The sequence below is a fragment of the Empidonax traillii genome, unplaced genomic scaffold (assembly GCF_003031625.1).
Source record: "Empidonax traillii isolate 1590-97213 ecotype Southwest subspecies unplaced genomic scaffold, ASM303162v1 scaffold626:size867168, whole genome shotgun sequence".
In the NCBI taxonomy this organism is placed as follows: Eukaryota; Metazoa; Chordata; class Aves; order Passeriformes; family Tyrannidae; genus Empidonax; species Empidonax traillii.
This window is the reverse complement of record NW_020955819.1, coordinates 741,037-761,811: the sequence shown is the minus strand read 5'-3', so window position 1 is coordinate 761,811 and position 20,775 is coordinate 741,037. Positions and strand designations below refer to the sequence as shown.

The following is a 20,775-nucleotide window of genomic DNA, read 5'->3' as shown; positions in this document are numbered from 1 at the left end:
CAACTGTAACAAGATATGTCCTCTGATAAAAGCTTTCAGCAGCTTCTATTACATTATTGGTACTGTTGTCCATGACAGATTCAAAAGCAATAAAGTGCATAACATAACAGGTTACTTGAATCTTAACTAGCAAGAAGCACAGGAAAACAACTTTCAAATTTGGAAAGAAATATTATTAAAGCATTTCAAAGTTCAAAATGTTATACCTGAACATGGTGGACTTGTAGCATGGAAAAGAGTTTGTTGAAGCACGCACTCAGCATAGGTATAGAGGACAACTGCACGATCAACTGGGCATTTTGGTTAGCAGCGTGTAATCCTCTCAGCAATGAGTCATCTGTTCCACTAGGAGATTGTGTTACTAGAAAAAAAAAACAAGGTACCATCCCTCCATTAATTATTTTGAAAAGTTGCTAGAAGTAATTTCATTATTATTTCCTTGCATTTTATACTTGAGGGGAAGACACTTATTTTATAATTTACAAGAATATCCTCAGTGTAGTGTCCACTAGCATTGGACTACTGACTACCATACTGTGAAAGGCATACTTGAACATCAGACATCTCCATCTCTACAAAAACCATTTGGAAAGTGAGTCACACAAATGCATTTTCACAGTCCTTGCTAAACACATATTATAGCAGTGTCCTGATAACACAATGGTAAGAGAAATAACTGGAACACTTCCATGCATTATGGCACAACTAGTGCGGACAATAATCAGCTTCCAGAGAAGTAAAGGCTGTGGATGTCACTAAACCTATTCCATACCTAGATATTCAACCAATGACTGCATGCATATTAAGGTGGCCAGAGGGCTAAAAGAAACACATTTTAGCCAGATGGGCAGCAGAACTCACTGAAAATAGGTTCAGAAGTAAACCACTCTATGAGTCTTTCTAAAACAAAGTTTACTGAACAGCTGAGTTCAAAATTGTATCCAAATATTTTCATTCTCATCACTGAATAGGTGAAACTGGTGCAAAGCAGCTTTCAAACAGCAAGAAGGAAGCTTCACACAGGAAACTTAACATTCTCTTGTACCTAGATCAGAAAATGAAAACTTTCCCTCTACTGTAGTATAAAGCACTGTAGAAGAAATCATGCATATTTGACTAGTTTCACAGACGTCTTAAATAGAGGCATATACGTAATTCAAAAATTTGAATAAAGAACTATTTCTAAAGCTTCACCTAACAAGAAAATTCAAGCAAAAGATAACTTTTTCCAAGTGACTGCAGAAAAAATTAGTACAAATTTCAAAGCATCATGACCATTATGCGAGGAGAATGATTTGACAACATGTAGTTACATGTAGGAGATGTATTTGTTAATGCTTGTAGAATGGAATCAGCCTCCAGCGTGGACATCATTTTCAGCATCAGCTCAGCCTGCTGTTCAAGTCCAACTTCTAGACGTGCATCTAAAGCTACACAAGGCAATAAACAGGGTAAAAATGAATTATATCAAGGACATATATAGTTAGTTACTCTAACTTTTTGTGCAGACAATATAGATATACAGTACATAGTAAACTGAAAAAAATCTCAGTATCCCTAAAAGGAAGATTGACTTTTATGCATGATGGAAGCAGATCGTAGAAACTTAAAGTCTGAACTGAACATAAGATTATTATAGGCCTAAAATACATAATTAATAAAATACTAAATTTCTGTGAAAGACACCCTTATTTTCTTTTCACAGTCACTTCGACATCACAGATGACTAAATCCGCATACGTTTGTCCTAAGACAATAGCTCTCAAACAAGAACCAAAGTTTTTTTCCCCAGAGTCTCAGGGGAAAGATCAAGATCTATCACCCTAGTTCAGTAGTGCTCCTTCAAACTAAACTAGTGTGCCACTTCATTCCTTAGAGGTAGAGCCAGCTAGAAAAGAGCTTCCAAAATTTCTTGAGAAAACAGGAAGGATTTAAAACTGCCTATAATGTATTTAAAAATGTTAGAAAATTAGATTTTTCTGCTATATTGGGTTGTTTTAAATACAAGTTTCACACTATATTCTCTCAGTTACCACATTAAAGAAAATGTGGCATATAGGAAATTTAATTATTTCCACTTAACACACAGAGATTGTTAAAATAGTTTGATGTGCTAAAGCGTTGAATACCGTATTACAGAAAAAAGACCCTGAACAGAACTTTACTTCATTGCTTACCTTGAGAGACTGATATGCTGACAGTTTGTGATCCATTTTTCTCTGTAGTTACCGGTGGTTTTGCAACTGGAATTCCAACACCTCCAATGTAAGGATTGTAATTGTAGGTGCCGTATTCAGCACCCCAGTAATCGTACCAGGTGCTGCTTATAGGCTTAAAAATCAAACAAGAAAAAAAGAAAACACAAGGAAAAAAATAAACAGCAACTCTTTAGACTGTCAAAAGCTTTCAGTGACTAACAACAAAAACTGAAGTTACAAAAAATTAAAACCAGAAGATTAGATCCAATAGCTTTAGAAAATTTTGTTTCAATTCTTATTGCAGTATAAAACTCTGAATCCTTAGTGATTGTCAAAATCCAGCAACGTAGTTAGCTGTCTCAAAGATTCAAGAAGCCAATTTGAAAATGTTATCATTGGTTTTTATTCACACATTTGTACCATAGTGTAAGTTTGGAAGTAGAGTATCACACTAATATTTTGAGGAGTTATTTATCAATACAGAATACTATACTACTAACTGTACCATTAAAGTACCTTGAAGCCTCAGTGAGGCTCAGGGACTATTTGTACTGGCTCTGCAAAGAAAAGAATTCTATAATCTCTACTTATGTCATAATTTAAGACAATAGGAAAGCATATGCATCACCAAAAAAAAAAAAAGCAATGTAACACTGCATGAAGGCAATTTGTGTATGCCTATCATTTTATGGTGACATCCAACACCAGCTCTCATTTTACAGACACAGAAGCAAATGCGAAGAAGGATTAAGAATGAAGAAGTGTTTTTATGCTGTTTGTTAGAGGACATCAAATCAGGCAATAAGATTATGAAGGTATCTGTAGACGAAGTGGACTAAGGAGGAGTAGCGCATGAAATGACAGCAGAACAAGGAAGGCAGGAAACATCAATAACAAAAAATTAGGCAATAAGTGTATATTTTGGTGGTAGGGTGAGATGGACATATGAGGAAATAGAGAAAAAAATGTAGTGTTTTCTGAGCAAGTGGTGAGACAGGTAATTTAGGTGAATTCAAATGAGACAAATGGTTTAAGTCAATAGTTAGAGGCGTGCAAAAACTACAAATGTCATCCTTATGAACAAAGAAAAGAGACTTGACATTTCATTATGAACAGATGTGTTTCTTTACAGTCTAAATATTTTTGGCTTTTAAAGCACACTGACAACATATATACTATTACATCTAAATGTTATTGTACTACCTCTGATATGCTTAGCCCTCATTTTAAGTATGAAAGTATTTAGTAATTTTCTTGTTGTACAGTGAAATAAGTTTGTAAGTTAGTTGCTTCTCTTTGTAGTCTGAAGCCAGTCTGAGCACTAGTCACTGTGACTTCCTTTTTATAAAAACAATGCTAAAAGCATAAACTGTTAAGATCAATTGCAGCAGCAAACGGTACCCAATTCATAATAAGAAAGGACAAGACCAGATCTTATTTTTCTTCTTTATTATGATTTTGTTGCCTTTAACATGTGCTGAAGTATGAGTAAATTCAGAACCTCTTCTTTATACAGGAATCTTCAGGCAAAAGTAAGGTATTTGTGGTCAGTTGAGACTGAACAATCTTTACATTCTTTCCTGTTATTCTGCATTAAACATTTATAAAAAACTAAAAGCAGGTCTAGGACATCAAATACCACTATTGGAGCATTGTAAGAGAGAAAGGATGTTCATATTTCACATGTCAAGGTTATCTTGAAAATCAGGTATGACATACCTTGAAGACTTTGGCTGCAAGGGGATCTTTTTCCAAATCAATATCCAAAGGATCAATATCGACTTCCATCAGATCTTGCAGTAATTCAAGATCAATGTCCTTATCTTTTTCCAAAGATGACAGTGGTGGAGCACCTTTGATTGATTAAAAGAGTATTAACACTACCAAATAAAAAATATAAAACATAGATGTATCATACACTTAACGGGTACTTTTAAGGTTTTTAATATTACAAAGTAGTGGAAAAAGCAAAGAAATGCAATCAAGTTGCCTTTTAAAAATAAGTAAAAAATTTTTGCCATTATCAGAAAATTGTTCATAATCAGCCTATATTACCAAAACCTAAGTATCCTACCACCAAAAAAATCATAGATTGGTACTTCAATAGATAACTAAAAGTTTTTTAACTCTTCTCAATATACATATATAAATCAAGATTATGGAATTGTTTACCTGTGATGTCATGTGTCAAAGGCTCATCTATTGTCTCCACTAACTGAACTGTGGACTGCTGGAGAGAGTCATCAGAATCCCCAGCTGAAGCACCAGCATCTTCTCCCAAAGCACTTTCTTCCATAGCTTCAGCTGCTATAGGTGCCAGTAACTCTCCTATGTATTAAATTAAACAGACAACTTCATTTCAAGCTTTATTCCAGTTACAACTTAACGTCCCAGTGTCATTAAAGGAAGAAACATTCAAGTGCAAATGTACATTCTGAAAAACATGAACTTAAAACAAACCTGCTAGAATATCCTGTAGCATACAAGTCAGAGAATACTGAGCCCATGCTCCTCCCCAAGAGATGTCTCCTCTGTTGAAGTCAGTTCCAACAAGAAGCAGCAACAATCGTTCCAACTGAGTCTCATTTACAATCTCACATAAATGAATTGTTGGTCTTGTAGCATTTGCAATTCTAGCAAGAACCTATAAAAAATACATATGCTTATTCACATTTAATCCTATGAGAGTATAAACCAGCTTTAATTTCTATGATTATCAGATTTTGTTTACAAGTAAATTAGGTATTTTTACCAGCTCAAATTTTAGAATTTCGTAAGTGTAACTACATGAACATATTTTTTTAAAGTTAACTTTTCCATGCAGTTTTGAAGCATATTCTAAGTTACACAAAAAGTGACAGATCAGGAAAACTTCCTCACCAGATATTACTTCAAATTTTAATGCTGCAGCTAATTTTTACCATCAAGCGAGCAAATAGCAGTAATAGAAAGTTGACTCAATGTGGTCACTACAGAGTTCTGTTCCGCTTACCTTACAAACAAAAAGAAGCAAATCTGCATGACAAGTAAAGTCCATGGACAAGAGAAAGAGTGCCAGCTTTTGCACTACAGAAATACAACGTTCGTGGGCCAGCGTGAACGGAAGTGGTTCAATTTCTGGAGTTTCCTTTGTTGTTGATACTTCTGTATCTAAAGAAGAACGAGGCCATTCTGCAGTTCTACGCAAGCGTATTAAGTCCTTGAAGTGCTGCAGAAATTAAATTTGAAAGAACAGTTACATTTTAAAACGAACCTCTAAATCTTTTCCCAGTGAAGCAGTGAGGCAGCAATAACAGTAACTGTAAAACTTGTTAAGAAAATAAAAGAAAACCTAAAAATATACGAGAATCTGGAATGGAATTCAGGCTTTATTGCCAGAAATTTGCTTTGGCAGCATGGTATCTCATGTGACAAACTCATAACCAAATGAAGTTCTGCAGAAGTGCCAATTAAGTCTTCATGTTTGCTGTAAAACACATTGAAAATACGTATTTTAGAAGTTTCTTTCATATTTCCACACCTGTATGTAAAGCTATGGTTACCATAAAGCAAACTGCGTAGAAAGACAGCGCATATGAAAATGTACCCTTACAAGAACACTGACTTGTCAGTTCTTCACATTAGACAAACCATGGATAATTTCTAAAATTCTTAATACTTCCATGGTACAAAATGTGCATTAGCCATCATAAATTGAACTAATTTGATAGTGGATCAGGGAAACTACAACCTTTTTGACAGAGGGCCTACAAATTTAAGGGTGAAAAGGAGGTGCTTTTATTAATCCTCTCATGCACCAAGGGCATACATTTAGCAGCTCAGCTCATGGTATCAGCTGCACTAGCAGTCATTAGATAACACAAATGCCTCTTACAATCTCAGTTGAGAAGGAGCTACTGAAGTAGACCAAAGAAAGAGCTGACACAAAAGTTTCCGCTTTCTCCTAAATACAGTATATGTCTTAAATTACTCACAGCTTGTCAGAAATGAAAGTGATTAGTAGGTGAAATAGCAAATACTGCATGAAATGCAGCTATCAAGTGTACAGTAATACCATAACTAGAAGTTAAGAAAATGCAAGGGGAAAGCTCTTTAGCTCCATATGTTTTTTTGATGCAACATGGCTGCTATAAAGTGAAACTTAAATAGCTGGACAGCACAGTTCAGCCAGTGGCTAATCTAAAGATGTCTCAAGGGGGCCACCAGTGGATATAACCTGCTGGAATAAAGCAGAAGACAGTGCAGGAAAGAACAGCTCATGACAAGCATGGTTAGTGAAAACTTAGGGCTTTATTTTTATGCTTGTGTTTAATTTATTTTTTTTTCCATCTTTACTGGAATTTTTTGTAAGATTTCCCTTTTGCCTGTAATGTCCAACACTCTATAATCTCTTTCCATAGACCTACTTTCAGTCATCCTAACAGACATGAGTACTTCTGAAACTAATGAATAAATATTTACACAGATATATGTTTGGCAGCTAGAAAGATTTACACATTTTTTGTGTTCCTCGCAAGGCCCATGTCATCATCTCCAGAAATCCCTAAATTTCAGCACCTCATCTCATAATTCTTCAACTACTACATCCACTCTGGGGCTTACTGCAAGATGCCACAACTTAAGCGGCAAGTACTTTTAGGAAGCTAAGAAGCTTATGAGAAAGTTCAAAAAAACGTTCTCAAAAGTAGTATTTATTAGTTTGGGGAGACAGACATAGGCATGATTATTTTCTCATTACTCAACCAGAAAAGCATCCAGAAGAGCATCAAGCGTAAAAGCTAGGCATATGAAGTATTATTTCACGTTTCCATTGGTGCATGTCATCCAAAGTTTAATGACATGACTGGCATTCCCAAAGCTACAAGTTTATTAGTGATTTTGGCCATGACTACCTAAAAAACCCCTGCAGAAGGATAAACTATTTTTCACAGAGCAATAAATTTCCAGATGGCTGCTGTTTTCAGTATTAGAATATACTTGACAGCAGCCTTGATCAAACAACTTTTTATAGTAAGGTCAAAGTAGGACAAAAATGACTTTGCAGGAACAGGTCTTTTCACACAAAGGACAAGAAGTCAGTTACAATCATACCTTTGAAGTAGCCTGCTTTAGTTTTGCCTGTTCTACTAAAAGTTTGTATGATGATCCTTTGTTGCTTTGTATTTTCTCTTTTTCCATCTGTTCCACCAAAGCCTTCTGTTTTGCTTTTAATAAGTTAAGTTGCTAAAAGAAAATGTTAATAGGAATAAATGAAAATTTAAGCAATAAGATGTTAAAAGGATCAGTATATGTTCATATGATAGCAATCTTCAGTTTGAATTGTAACTTGAGCTTTTAAAATACTTTTAAATCACAGCTTAGGTGCTTGCACTCAGGTGTACTCATATTTAGAAAGTACACTATATTTATTGTCCAATATGGGCCACGGAGTGCAACAGCACACTCCAACATTTGTTCTTCCAGTAGATCCCATGCCCCATGGTTTAAGACAAATGTCAAAGAAGTTAGGCAGCCTTTAGCTACAGAACCAGACCAATGCAAAAGCAAGGCTGAATGAGTCCCAAGGCCAAAGCTGCTCATTCTAAAAATGACAAATCCTGTAAATGATATATACTTATGTGAAAATAGCCACTACCGTGCTGGAAGTCACCTGTTTATGATGCACAAGCTGCTTTCTGATCTTTCGGGAGTATAGTCTATCTAGGCTGCTGTTGCCTTTAGTAGATCTGCTCAGACTCTGAGTGTGAAGGCTATTGTTTATAAAACTCCACTGGTTTCCTAATGCAAATAAAATAAAAAAAAAAGATATATTAATCCATCTTATTAAACTTCACTTAACTCCAGAGAAAAGTCTTTGTGCTTCAGCAATGGTTAGCATCTCGATAAACTAAATACTGATGACACAAGCAAAATCTAACTCTTAGTGTTATGCAACTATCATCCCTGACAGTAATATTTCTGTTCGTTTTTAAAATGCAGTGGTATCACGTTGTTTTCATTATTCTTAAAACATATATGGAGGTTAGCAAGACTGACCTAAGTAAAAATATCCGAACAGCTTCATAACACAAAAACTTTATGTTTTTATTTTCAGAAAAGATGTTCAAAGAAAACCATACCTAATCAGCACAATAACAACAACAACAATAAATCAAACAAAAAATGCATTGAAAAATACTGGATACAAATACTAAAACAGTATGAAGTCATACTGTTGCTCTTTCTAACACTGCAAAGAGTCTTAGCTTGTTGTACTCTCAACTGTATAGTCCACAGTCACAGAACAATATACAGACATTCTACAACCCAAAAATCCATCCTGCTTTTTTTGTCCCCTTTAAAAAAATGAAAGAAATTGTATTTCTAATGAGAAGGGAATGCAAAGAAGCAGACAAGAGTACAAATAAAATTATCATAACATCTATTTTTAAAATCTCATTTTTCAAGTGACTTGAAAATACATTTTTAGTATTTGAACAGCTCCTAAAGCAATACCCATAGAAGCAAGTTTTGATAATAAGTGTGATATACCTGTCAAAAATCGTTCTCTCTCTTTTCCATTCAGAGGTTTCTTGGCTGTGGCTGCTTCATCTTCAACAGTAGCTACATAATCCAGTAGTCTGGACACCAGCATTACAACCCAGCTGATCATGGGAATGTCTAAAACTCCTTCAAAATAAACAGATTTGAGAGCCTTAATTTGAAGCCATACTAAACTTCACACATATTTTACTAGGCCACTCTCCTTTGTTTTTGTTGTTTTTTTTTTTTTTAAGAGGCTAAGAATCTGAGCACTCAAAAATGAGGGGAGAAATCAAACATTCAGCATAAAACTTAGATGCAAAACAAAATGTCACCATTCTCTTAGTTTGATGAAGTCAGAAGTCAAAAGCCTCACCTCTACTATTCAAGCTAAAAATTAAGTAGCATTTATTTTAAAAAGACAAAAATTGTATGTCTAAATTTCCTAAATACCAAATGCATAATGACAGTTATTTGCATTAAAGCACATAAACTAGATGTCTCAAATTACACAGCGTTAAATTCCTTCATCAACCAGGGCTTCAACAAGATAGTTACAACTGCGCACATCTTAAGTTTTACTCCTTTATTAGTGTAGTTCCATGCAGCCATTTGGAAAAGATGCAGGAAAGCAAAGACTGAAATCAGACTAGATTAACCAGGTTGATGGCATTAACGGTTGGCTATGGCCTATTCCACTCTCACAGTTCAAATGCCGTGTTTTTGTGCAGGCAGAAGGGGAAAAAAATGGATCTTGTACATTGTTCAAGAAAAATCTTTGCGCGTGTGGACAAGTCAAAACGAACAGTTCTAAAGCGAACTCACGAGTGCTCAACAAAGACCAGAAACCTACAAATAATGACCATTTAATTACAGTCATTATGCAAATGGCATACTTCTACACAATGTCAACACAGCAAAGACACCAGCATTAGAGGTTTAACGCGCATGTTCGTATCCGCGCACCGTGCTGAGCCACATTTAACTACACTGGGTTTGTCATGCACTGACCTCAAAAAAGTCTCATTAACTCAAACCATTATTAAGTCCAGATCAAACAAGAAATCTAAGGCACAGAAATGACTTGTCCAAAATCACATGTAGCTGGCATCCAAGCAATAGGATGCAGCCTGCCCTGTTAATTCCATTTTCCTGACCACACTGACAGAAAATAGCCCATCCCAAGCAGGCAGAGGAAGAACCCAAACAGGTAGATCCATAAAAGGACCTGAACAGGAGCAGGTCTAAATAGCAAGAACAGAAACGAGTAGCAGTGGTGACCACTACACACCTTTCTGGTTGGCAGAATAAAAAGAAAGGAGCCTGTTGCAGAGTGAAGTACGTACCTTTTCATACTTGACTTTAAACAAGATTATTTCTTTTCATATCTCACAAAAAAAAAAAAGAAATCTCAACTTCTCTTCCTCCAAGTGTCTTTTGCTTATTCCTTTTTTCCCTTCTCTGCCTCAAAGTTTTCAAATTCTCTCCACCCACAACACTCACCTCTTCCTCTGATTGTCCTTTGTTTTTTGACTTTTTCCCTGACAAGTTTTCACCCTCTGACCCTTAGTTATGTGTGATAGTTCTCAAACAGGAATTTCTTCTGCCATACCTGATGCTTCCACCACACATAATATTGCCCTAGTACTCACCTGTACTGTCCAGGAGGAAGGAAGCTGGAAGACCAGCAAATAAAGCTCTGAAGTATCAGTTACTTCTGCTTCCTAAAGTCCTCCATGAGGACAACTAGTAAGGCAAGAGCTATGAAAGGAATTGGAAGCTGTGGGGAGAGTGCAAACAGAGGTAGAGGAGATGTAAGCTTGGGTTTGCCTCAAAGTAATTAGAGACTATAGCAGGATATGGCCATGACAGAGAAAGTACATGGTAGGCCAGTGGAAAGCAATAGGACAGCTTCTGACACCAGCTGTAGGTTTGTTTACATCAGGAGACAAAGTAAAACTAAGGACAGAGTCTCAGCTGGTATTTACAGACTTCACAAGGCTAAGAATTTTAAACAACGGATCTTCCGTGATGCTCCACTACACGTACATAACAAATGAAGTAGCCTAGAGTGTGATGTTTGCAAAAGTAAGAATTTGCTTCAACCTCAGGGTGTTTAAGAAAACACTCAAAGAAAATAGAGTTCGGAGAATATAATTTCAGTAACTTTTTGGGGTCAAAAAAATGTAAATTCCTCATGATCACAAAAAACCCCCAAAGTCCACGTAGCTTGCAGAAACCATATAGATACACCTAACAAAGTTGTCTTCATAGCTGCGTTTCACATCAAAAGCTTGAAACTTAGAAAGGATCTCGTGAGCAGAAGGGGCATTTCTTTCCAAAATGTTAAATTCCAAAGTCACTAGAACCACTAGAGCTGTCTACACATTGGATGCTCCCCCCACTCCGTCAAAGCTTCCTAACTGAATTAAAATCAAATAGATTTTGCTCAGATTTAAATGGGATGGGGGAGGAATCTCTTTTACCACCTAAAGAACAAGAAGATTAATCACATTTTAAAAGACAACTGGGTTTTGGAAATATAGTAAACAAGCAATTCCTTCTTTTATTACACCAAAAATTGTGAGTTAGTCTCTCAATTTTCTACCTTAGAATTAATATGAAAATAGTTTCCCAAATTATAGGGCTACCTTCAGTTCTTCTGTGCACAGGTAAATGAGGTTGCAGTGGTGACAGCAGGTTATCCAGGAGATTAAGTAAACTTTCTAAAACACCACTGTTGCTAAGCGATCTTTGGCCAATGCAAGAAAGCAACATGAAGACCCTAAAAATAAAATTTACATATTTAAGATTCGATCTCTTTTTCAGATTCAGTAATATTCTGAAACACTCCTTACAGAACAATATTGTCTCAGGTTTTCATCTGAGACAGATTGCTACAGAAAGCAGTACTGAGGCCCAGCAAGTGAACTGGATTTCACATCCTATAGCTTAAAGGTTAATGCACCATTTTAGGGTGAACATTTTCACCCTCAAGAGGCCAGCAGAGCCTTCCACACCCAAAACAAGATCTTGTTCATTTCATTTGCTATTACATGTTACTGAATAGCTGGGATTGAGAATTAAAACCAAGTATTTTTATATCCTTGAATTAATTAATTTTAAAAAAGTATGAAAATATAAATGTTGCTGTCCAAAGAAGGCAGAAAGCCACGGAACAGCAACTATGTCTGATTAAAACAAAATGCTAATGTTTAAAATATCTAAGACCTCAATCAATAATCTGAAATAACCAATACATCTAACATTCAGTGCTCAACTCTACTCATGCTTGCTCTTATCTCAGTGTAATCTTTTGCATTAGTTGCTAGCAGAGTGCCTTCCAGTCTCAATCCTAATTCCAAATGCAGTAGAAGAGCAGCTCTATGATGAGGGTACATTTAAGCTTGAAAAGGAGGCCATTTTTGACACTTGGGAGCAATCCTGCTATGTATGCAAAGATCTCCAAGTAAGGAAAACCAGAAACTTATTGCAGTAAATAACTGCAATCAGACATTTATAATTTGCACTACTTTTTTGGGTCTATTTCTTAAATCAATGAAAATGATGGATGAGTATCCTTCAGTCACATTTTGTCAATTCCAATGTTAAGTTATGAACAACAAAATTACTTCAGTGATCCACAGGTATCAATATACACTTATACCTTACCTGTCTTGTGGGAAAATGAGAAGTTGTTCTGAATTGTATAATTCCTGCAGTACGTTTGAGAGAAACTGACCCCACCACCTTTCTCCTCCACAGAGCTGAACAAGCAAAAGGCCAGTATGCAATCGTATCTTCGGGGTTCCACTAATACACAGGTGTTTAAATAACTCCTCACAAGCTTGAGCATGAAAAGTACTTTGCAGAACCACAGGAACCGAGTGCCCTTTGAGAAAAGAGAACAACTATGTTCAAAGAGACAATGACTTGAAAGCATAGTTGGAAAAAGTTTGCAGTAGGTTTTTTAAACTACGAGGATTTCACTAAATGGCACAGGAGGAAAGGAGGGAATACACGGGGAGATGGTAATTTGCAGGTAACTCTTAAAGACCAAGCCATTTGGTCACAACCAAATCAATTCCATGTCAGTGCAAATACCCTCCACCACGAGTCCACACAAAGCAAAAACCAAACCATCACCATGCTTAAGAACAAACTGGCATAGAAAATTACAAGACAGCAAAACCAGAAAACCAAATCCAAACAAAAAAACCACCACTCCTAGTCAGAATTTTCAATTTCAGTTCTCCAAGAATTCTTTCAATGGCAAGCTTAGGAGATAAAAATCTTTACTTGATATTAAAAAATCATGAACTGAGTAGAGATACTGGTTTTATGAATTCCTCCCCCCACCATCCTCCTCAAGGCAATTTCTGATTCCCCTGCCCACTTCTAACTGCTTTAATCAATCTCCAGTGCTGCACAGGCTTCAATGCCTACAGATTCTTCCATAAGGTGATTCTACTTACGAAAACAACACGAATATTCTGCCTGAGCAGTTTTTTGTTACTTCAGCAAACTGAATCAGCCCACAGAATGATCACATGACTATCTGTACTAAGGAATATGCAGCCAGGACTACAGAAAATGGAGAAGGACCTTGACACCTTCTCCTATCCTTTTTAGGAATGGGTTAGGCCAGCTTGGTGCCATTAATGAAACTCTACACTTATTGTTACCAGCTACTAAAATCACAGTAGATGTGACTTTGAGCAACCTGCCTAGTAGAAGGCGTCCCTGCCCATTGCAGGGTGTTGGAACTAGATGATCTTTAACATCCCTTCCAACTCAAACATGATTCGACATTTCTACGATTCTACATCTAAATATAGTTTAAAAGATTTACATTAGGAAAGTACAGATCAGGAAACAGAAATACTTGTAAATTGTTTCTAAAACATGATAAAAAATAAGACCCTCAAAAAAATACTAACCATTGGAAGAATGAAGCAAACTAAGCAAAGTATCCAGTAGGTATCTAATGATGGTGCGTAACTGTTCTGTGGATGACATCTGAATCAACTCTTTTGGATCAGACTGCTCCTTGAGTGTTTTCCTGCTTGCACCTAAAGCTACTTTGAGCCTCTGAACAGCATGGTGAGCCAAGTTGAGTTGAAGTTGTAGCTGAATGCAATCCTGGTAAGCAGAAAATACTCTGCTATCTTCTTCTACTGCCTTGTCTGGCTTTCTCAAAAAGTACTGGGCATTGTTCGCACTATTGAGTGGTGGCAGGTCAATACTCTGCAGAAGAATTTCTAACCGATGACAGGCCAAATTGTACCTAAAGGGAAATATTCAAAAAAACCAATTCAATACACATTAGCAAACAGCAATATATTTGACAATCACACTGCCAGAAGACAGCTTCTGGTCCATTTTGAATGCACTGTTAAAACAGACACTGAAAAAAAATACAGCGTAGTCTTTGTTACTGCTACAAAGATATTCACTGGAACAACTCTACAACATAGGCAGAGTTTTCTTTGGTCTGAAGAATGGAAAGAAAAAACGATCTATACCATTACTATATCCCAGTGTTTTACACCAAAATAACTAGTAAATACCCATATTTCCTTCTAACCTGCACTGGATGTCTTCTTGCAAGGCAACCATCATTGCCAAATGTTGATCGATTTCAGGTTGATTTGCAGCTTCACCTTCTCCTCTGAGGGGATCGTGCATTAGTTTCAGCTCATTTTCAAAGGGTAATATATAGGTATGGCCATAGTAAAATCCTAGTGGGATTTTTGCTCTGGCATTTGTGCTGCCGTATCGACCGATGACAGTGATCTGAAAGAGAATGCAACTACCTTGTAACGCAGTTGAAACAAAACAGGCAAAATAAACACCAAGTCAAAAATATATCAAAAGGTTACAGAGAAGTCAAGTTTGGTCTGGAGAGAGCTTAAGTGAAAGTTCACATAGTAACAAATGTCAAGACTTTAAATGACAGAGTATGGAGTCTGTTTTTACCTTCATAAATCTGCAAACTGGGGGAGGCAACAAGTCATGTAAAATGAGCGAATGTGTGCTAATGTCAGTAGCAACCACCAGTCGCCTCCCATCCACTTCTTCTCCTAAAGTCCAGATGTCAATTGACAAAGAAGCCAGATCTCCACAAGTGGGAATCAATACATCCGTCAGTAATATAGGTCTTCCAAAATCCAAGGTCACGAATCTTCTTGCTCCTAGAGGAAAAACACAGGATCGCATAAAATACCAGTGTATGCTAACCAGAGAGGAGATGTTACTTCTCAAACAATAAAGCCATTGATTACATATTGTTTAAAAGGTATATTTGTATATTTTTGGCTAAAAATAGCTGCACAATCTCAGAAAGTATCACTACAGCTTTCACACTTGAAGAAGAAAATTCTGGCTTCAACTCAATTAATTTTTTTTGCTTTTTATGCACTATTTCAGAACAGGTGCTTTGTCCAGAGAACCAACATATTCCCCAAGCCCCCAGGATTTTTCAACTGTCACCAAATGCTGGATCTTAAACCTCCACATATGACAGAATATAAACTGAGAAATATCTTTTCCCTGGGAAATCAAGTGAAACTGTAGCTAAGCAACTTAGGTAAGGCCCCAGAACATATTCCATTTCTTATTAGAAAATGTGTCAAAATAACTATTAAGACTTGTGGTTTTACCTGAGTGCATTCGCTCTATAATAATTGACTGATGAGGTGGAGGTTGAAGAAAGTGTGAAGCATGAGATATTGCAAGGGCAAGACCAGATCCAAGTGGATTCTGAAAAGTGGAATAACATCAGTAAAATTAAGGGATTAAAATCTATGCATTTATAATGAGCTGCTCTCTACAAAACACTGTAAGAAAACCTCTTGTGATTTAAATATGTACAATTCTGACAACACCTCACTACATTTAGATTTGAGCATGAACCATCAAAATATATTCAAAGAATTAATAACTTCTTATATTGTTAAGATAGTTCTAATTAAGAGAAACCATTTGAGGTACTATAACATATCTTGCTTTTGTAAGTTCTTTTCATATTGTCTAAATTTACTGATATAGTTTTCACATCTCACCCAAATAAACAGGTATTTACTAGCACTCAAGTACAAATTAGGATCCTAGTAATGCTTACAGTATCTTGTTTCTCTAAAAAAAATAAATGAAAATAATTACCGTCCTAGACTTGCTTGTATTTTTGTTATGTGCTGCAAGGTTAACTGTTGGGGGGTCAATGACTGAACCAGGGAAAAGTTGAGCAAGCTCGGCATTAATAACAGCAGAAACTGCTTCATTAGGTGGAGTCAAAGGTGGAGTCATGAAGAGAGGAGTTGTTTTTGGTGTGGGTGGAATGACATCTGAAGGATGAATGAAGAACCCTGGGGCTGCTACTGGATTAGAAGGCACAGAGTTGTGAACAGGACCAACTGCTGATGCTGCTGCTGCCGCTGCTGCTGTTGTCTGATGTAACTTTGCTTCCAGCTTAGCTTTCTGTGGGGAAAATGAAAGCAGTGTATGTAGCAGATAATACTGCTTGTGAACACAGGAGTAGTACTGAGCCACTAATTCAACTTTTATTATACAACTAGATTTAACAAACCTAAGCTCCTTTCAACATAGTCCTGTTAGATGTTCAACTACAAGCTGAAAAATTAAACTCTATTTAATTTGACTCACTTGCGGAGGAACATGAGTCATCAACTGGAGTAATCAAAAAAATAATAAAATCCCTACCACTGATCAGCAAAGCAGAGTCAACACAGCCAAGCCTCATACTGACAATGGTTTTATGACTGGTACTTTGCTGTGTCAGCAACTGTGCTTTTCACTTCAGTGGGCTTTTTCAAATTCAAACTGATATTCTTACGTATTAAGACTTAGTAGTTTTGATTATAAACTCCCAACCCACCCTCAAAATACACAAAAAACAAGTCTGAAAGACCAAAGCAGCATGGGAGACACTCTCAGCACTTTGTTTAATAACAGTGATCCAGAGTGCAGAGCTGTTCCTTCCTCAAATACACTACAGAGAAAAAAAAGAAAAGAAAAAAAAAAAGCATCTAGCTCTGCAACTACTTTCTCAGCTTTCGAAGTTTAGAGACAGCACTAAAATATAGCCAAATAGCCTCCAACCTGTTGCTGAAGCTTCAAAAGCTGCTGCTGTTTCTCTTGCAGCACCTGGAGCTGTTGCTCGGCTGAGGCCATTGCATGAGAGAGAGACTGCAAAGCTACCTGGGCTGCTGAACTCAGTGCTGTCGAGGCTTCCCCAACCGTTCCAGAAGAGAGGCCACCAACTGCTGGGGTAACCCCAAAGGTACTCACTGGCATGAAACAAACAAAACAAAACATGTATGTAGAAATTGTAAAACATTTAATCCCCTATTTCTCTTGTTTTTACAGTACTCTGAACAATTAATATCTCATTTTATCCAGTTCCTGTTACAAAGTAATACCATCTTGAATTACGAAGTATATGGTTTATAGACTATGCACGCTGGTCATTTATGCAACATTTGGATTACAGAAAAGCCACCTAATGCTCTGAAATTCTTCCACTACAGAAGGTTGTAAGGTAAAGATGCAAGCTTGTACATTATACTCTCTGACAGAAACAAATTGATTCAAATTAATAAATCTTTAATCCTGTTTGTTTGTTAAGCTCCAAGAAGTTTAACTTCACATATAGTACCTACTTGAAAAAAACCCTGCACAAGCAAAACATTTCAACACTTACAAAACTACAGGCAATCTGTTTGTCAAACTGTTTTTATGTCCAATGAAAAATATATTGTGGAGCAATAGAAGTAGAAAAAAAAGAAAAATTGTATATACCAGTAAACGTACTTGCATCGTCCCTTTCTATTCTAGTTCCATCACTTGTTGAAACACAGGTAAAGTGCAGAGGTTCAACTTCCAGAAGTCCAGTAAGGGAAGTAAAACTACCTTCAGCAGCTGCACAGCTACTTATTTTCCCATTTCCTGAAAGAGAAACATGTATCTGCATAATCAGCCAAGGTTTTCTTGATAGCAACATTTCAGGTCATAAAGTGTTGAAAGGGACAGATAAATATAATCTACACATTTTATGTAGTTCATGTTGTGGAACAAAAACCTTAACATTATCACATCCACAATATAAATGGAAGTGTATTTAAAAGAGGATAATGCTGGCAAATCTGAACAGAGTATATTAATAAGTCAAACTATCAAATGTGACAGCAGAAACGTAGTATAACCTTCTCAATCCCAGAAATAAATTATATACGGATGCTCTATTCTTTCTACACTGAAAGCAAATTAGCTTGCAAAAGTACACTGATGTTACTACAAAGGAAGAAACTGTCAGATAACTAAGATCATACACCAATTTAGTATAACTAGACTATTTATCAATTTCCTAAAAAAGTTCACACAGCTGTACGGAGGGAGGTCTGGGAAGGAGAAGGATAATAGTATACAAGAAAAGGAAAGGAGTCACTATGACTGACGAACATGTTTGCTATAAAAAGAATTTCCTGACAGGTAAAAATCATCTAATTCTTTGGACATTCCATGGCCTAAAGATTCACTTACAAACTAACCTGAGAGGATTGATACAAATGTGCTTTCAAGGTATTTTAATGCCTCTGAAGCAGAAAGAATAGCCATCAAACATGTAATATATAAGTAGAGGAATGCCATATAGCAACTTTCCAACTTTGGAAAAATCCATTTAGATTTCTCTACCTATGTGAGTGTTGCCAGTCAAAATGAATAATAACACATCTCAAGGAAGCTATTCCATAGAGGTGATAGATGCTGACTAGATGACTCTAACCCAGGAGAATGTGAGCAGCCCTTCGTTTTTATCTTTACCCTTAAATATTCTACATGGTAAGAAAATAACAGATTCCAGAAAGAGACTTTTTCCTTGCCCTAAGGCCACAGGAAATGTAAAATATATCAGGAAGAAAGAGATTATCTTGAACTTCAGCTTGGCTGCACAGCTATGGAACAGATGGAAAGTATAAAACCAAATCTTCACTGAGGGAAAACAGTATAACAGAGAGATTTATCAGCTCTTCCACAACAGATTACTGCTGAACATACATACCTGATAGAACATCGGACAAATCAATTTCATCTGACTGTACTCCAATGCTGCTGTTGTATACATTTTTACAAGACGAGCCACATATTTCCAGATCAAACAGAACTGGATCAAAAGGTGAACTATATAATCCATACCTGCAAATGGAGTAGGACAAATAGCACTATTTAAACAATAAGAATTCATATAAAATAATTTACAGAAAGAGGTCAAGTATTTCATCACCAGGATTTATTATATTCTAAACTATTCATCTGATATATCTTAGAAATTATCATTTACTTATACTTCATTAAAGCAAATTATTAGATGGCCTTTTCAAACAGTTTATCATGCTAAACAGGTAACTCTTTGTTACTAAAGAGTTTTAAAGATGTAATCCTGGAAACATAATGCACAATCACAGACATGGAAACCAGAACCACAAACCTTAGACAATTGGCCACAACAATACACATGCCTGCACACGGTAAATCAGACATTTGTCTGAAGTCAATAAAAGCACAGTACCATTCCAAAACAGCAAAAGAAATTCCACTTCAGTTGAAGTAAAAATTTAAAAGGAAACGCTGCTAGGCATACCAATCAACGCTTGCAATAAGTATCTCAACAGAAGAAAACTCCTAACATCTATTCTGGCAGTGCTGCAGGGGCAAATACAGCACCATCACTCAGGTAAGGGTGGTCTCAAATCAATTAAGGTTTTAGTAGTCAAGAAAAAGGAAAATCCAGAGTAGTATCAAAACCAGTGTTGGTGTGTTGTTTGTTTGGGTTTTTTTTGTGTACCAATACCTATTACCAACAACTGACAAGTGGAAAAAAAAAATGGAAAGAACACATGTGTAGGTACAACAGTGAGAAACACTCTGACTGGCAAGAGATGGAAATAATATGAAATAGGGACAGTAAGTTGTTCCTCCTTTTCCCTCTGCCTCCAAGCAGTTTCTCTTTTCTTTAGCAGGTCAGGAAACCCCCCAGCATGTAACATTGAGAAGGCTGGAGCGTTTACATGTCTTTTTTGATCAGGTAGTCACAAATGTGTAAATGTTTACATGAACACAACATTAGCAGCAAAGCACAACAGATTCTAGACTTCTCTGAATGTTAAAATGCTTCCAACGTTAGCTGGGCTCCTTTTTTGCCACAAAATACTATGAGTGTAATTAGTCAGAAAATGATGAACAATGTTACAAAAGGGCAATAATTGCTACAAATCATCTGAGAATTACCCAGTTCAACCCATTTCATGTACATTTCCCAACCAAGTTACTTACAAAGCAGCAGATTTAAGATGACAACTTTATACTAAGAACAACACAAAAGAGACTTGGTTGCTCTCTACAACCACACATTGGACAGAACCCCTGGGCACATCTGGCAAGACTGACTTGTTAGCTGCCTGACCCTGTTTCATAAGCAAAGTGGCCACTAAAACACACAAAAATGCTCAGACAGAATTCAGTGGGGTACCTTCACAGCCTGGCTTTGTTCTCAGATTTACAAATTCAATAAATAGGTCAGCTCAACACTAACACAATACTTGCATGATTTAAATGAAGAGTTTGATTTAAGTAAGCAGGTGATAAAACCTAAAAACTCTACATAAGCTCTGTAGAGTCAGAATTTGAATGTACATCAGAGAGTTAAATATATTCTGCCCAACCCAGATTAGTTGGTTGGAGCACGGTGCTAATAATGCCAAGGTCAAGGGTTTGATCTCCATACGGGCCATTCATTTAAGAGATGGACTTGATGATCCTTGCAGGTCCCTCCTAACTCAGAATATTCTGTGGTTTATGAAAGCTTTGTGCCTTTTACCCATCCTTCAGCAGGAATGATCAGGTTCACAGTTTTAAGCTGCATTAGTAACACTTTTCTCAAAAGATTATATAAGTTACATCAACAAAAACTCAAAGAACGAATCAACAATGTCACATAAAAACCCATCATCCTATTCATCTGTGCAGTAATGAATAC

General features: G+C 36.5%; 1 protein-coding gene across 1 annotated transcript in view; it reads right to left on the bottom strand.

Annotated features, from left to right (window-relative positions):
* Nucleotides 1–20,775, bottom strand: part of BIRC6 (baculoviral IAP repeat containing 6) — a 157,671-nt gene that overhangs the window by 91,659 nt on the left and 45,237 nt on the right. The window contains exons 25-44 of the mRNA XM_027898852.1: nt 18,802–18,935; nt 17,541–17,687; nt 16,842–17,029; nt 15,885–16,199; nt 15,383–15,482; nt 14,700–14,914; nt 14,308–14,516; nt 13,661–14,007; nt 12,393–12,612; nt 11,372–11,505; nt 8,730–8,867; nt 7,849–7,976; nt 7,290–7,421; nt 5,191–5,406; nt 4,659–4,842; nt 4,371–4,526; nt 3,918–4,051; nt 2,178–2,331; nt 1,314–1,430; nt 207–361 (exon numbers count right to left, since the gene is read on the bottom strand). Of these exons, the coding sequence (XP_027754653.1) occupies nt 207–361; nt 1,314–1,430; nt 2,178–2,331; nt 3,918–4,051; nt 4,371–4,526; nt 4,659–4,842; nt 5,191–5,406; nt 7,290–7,421; nt 7,849–7,976; nt 8,730–8,867; nt 11,372–11,505; nt 12,393–12,612; nt 13,661–14,007; nt 14,308–14,516; nt 14,700–14,914; nt 15,383–15,482; nt 15,885–16,199; nt 16,842–17,029; nt 17,541–17,687; nt 18,802–18,935 (3,523 nt within the window). The remainder of the gene's footprint in view (nt 1–206; nt 362–1,313; nt 1,431–2,177; nt 2,332–3,917; nt 4,052–4,370; nt 4,527–4,658; nt 4,843–5,190; nt 5,407–7,289; nt 7,422–7,848; nt 7,977–8,729; nt 8,868–11,371; nt 11,506–12,392; nt 12,613–13,660; nt 14,008–14,307; nt 14,517–14,699; nt 14,915–15,382; nt 15,483–15,884; nt 16,200–16,841; nt 17,030–17,540; nt 17,688–18,801; nt 18,936–20,775) is intronic.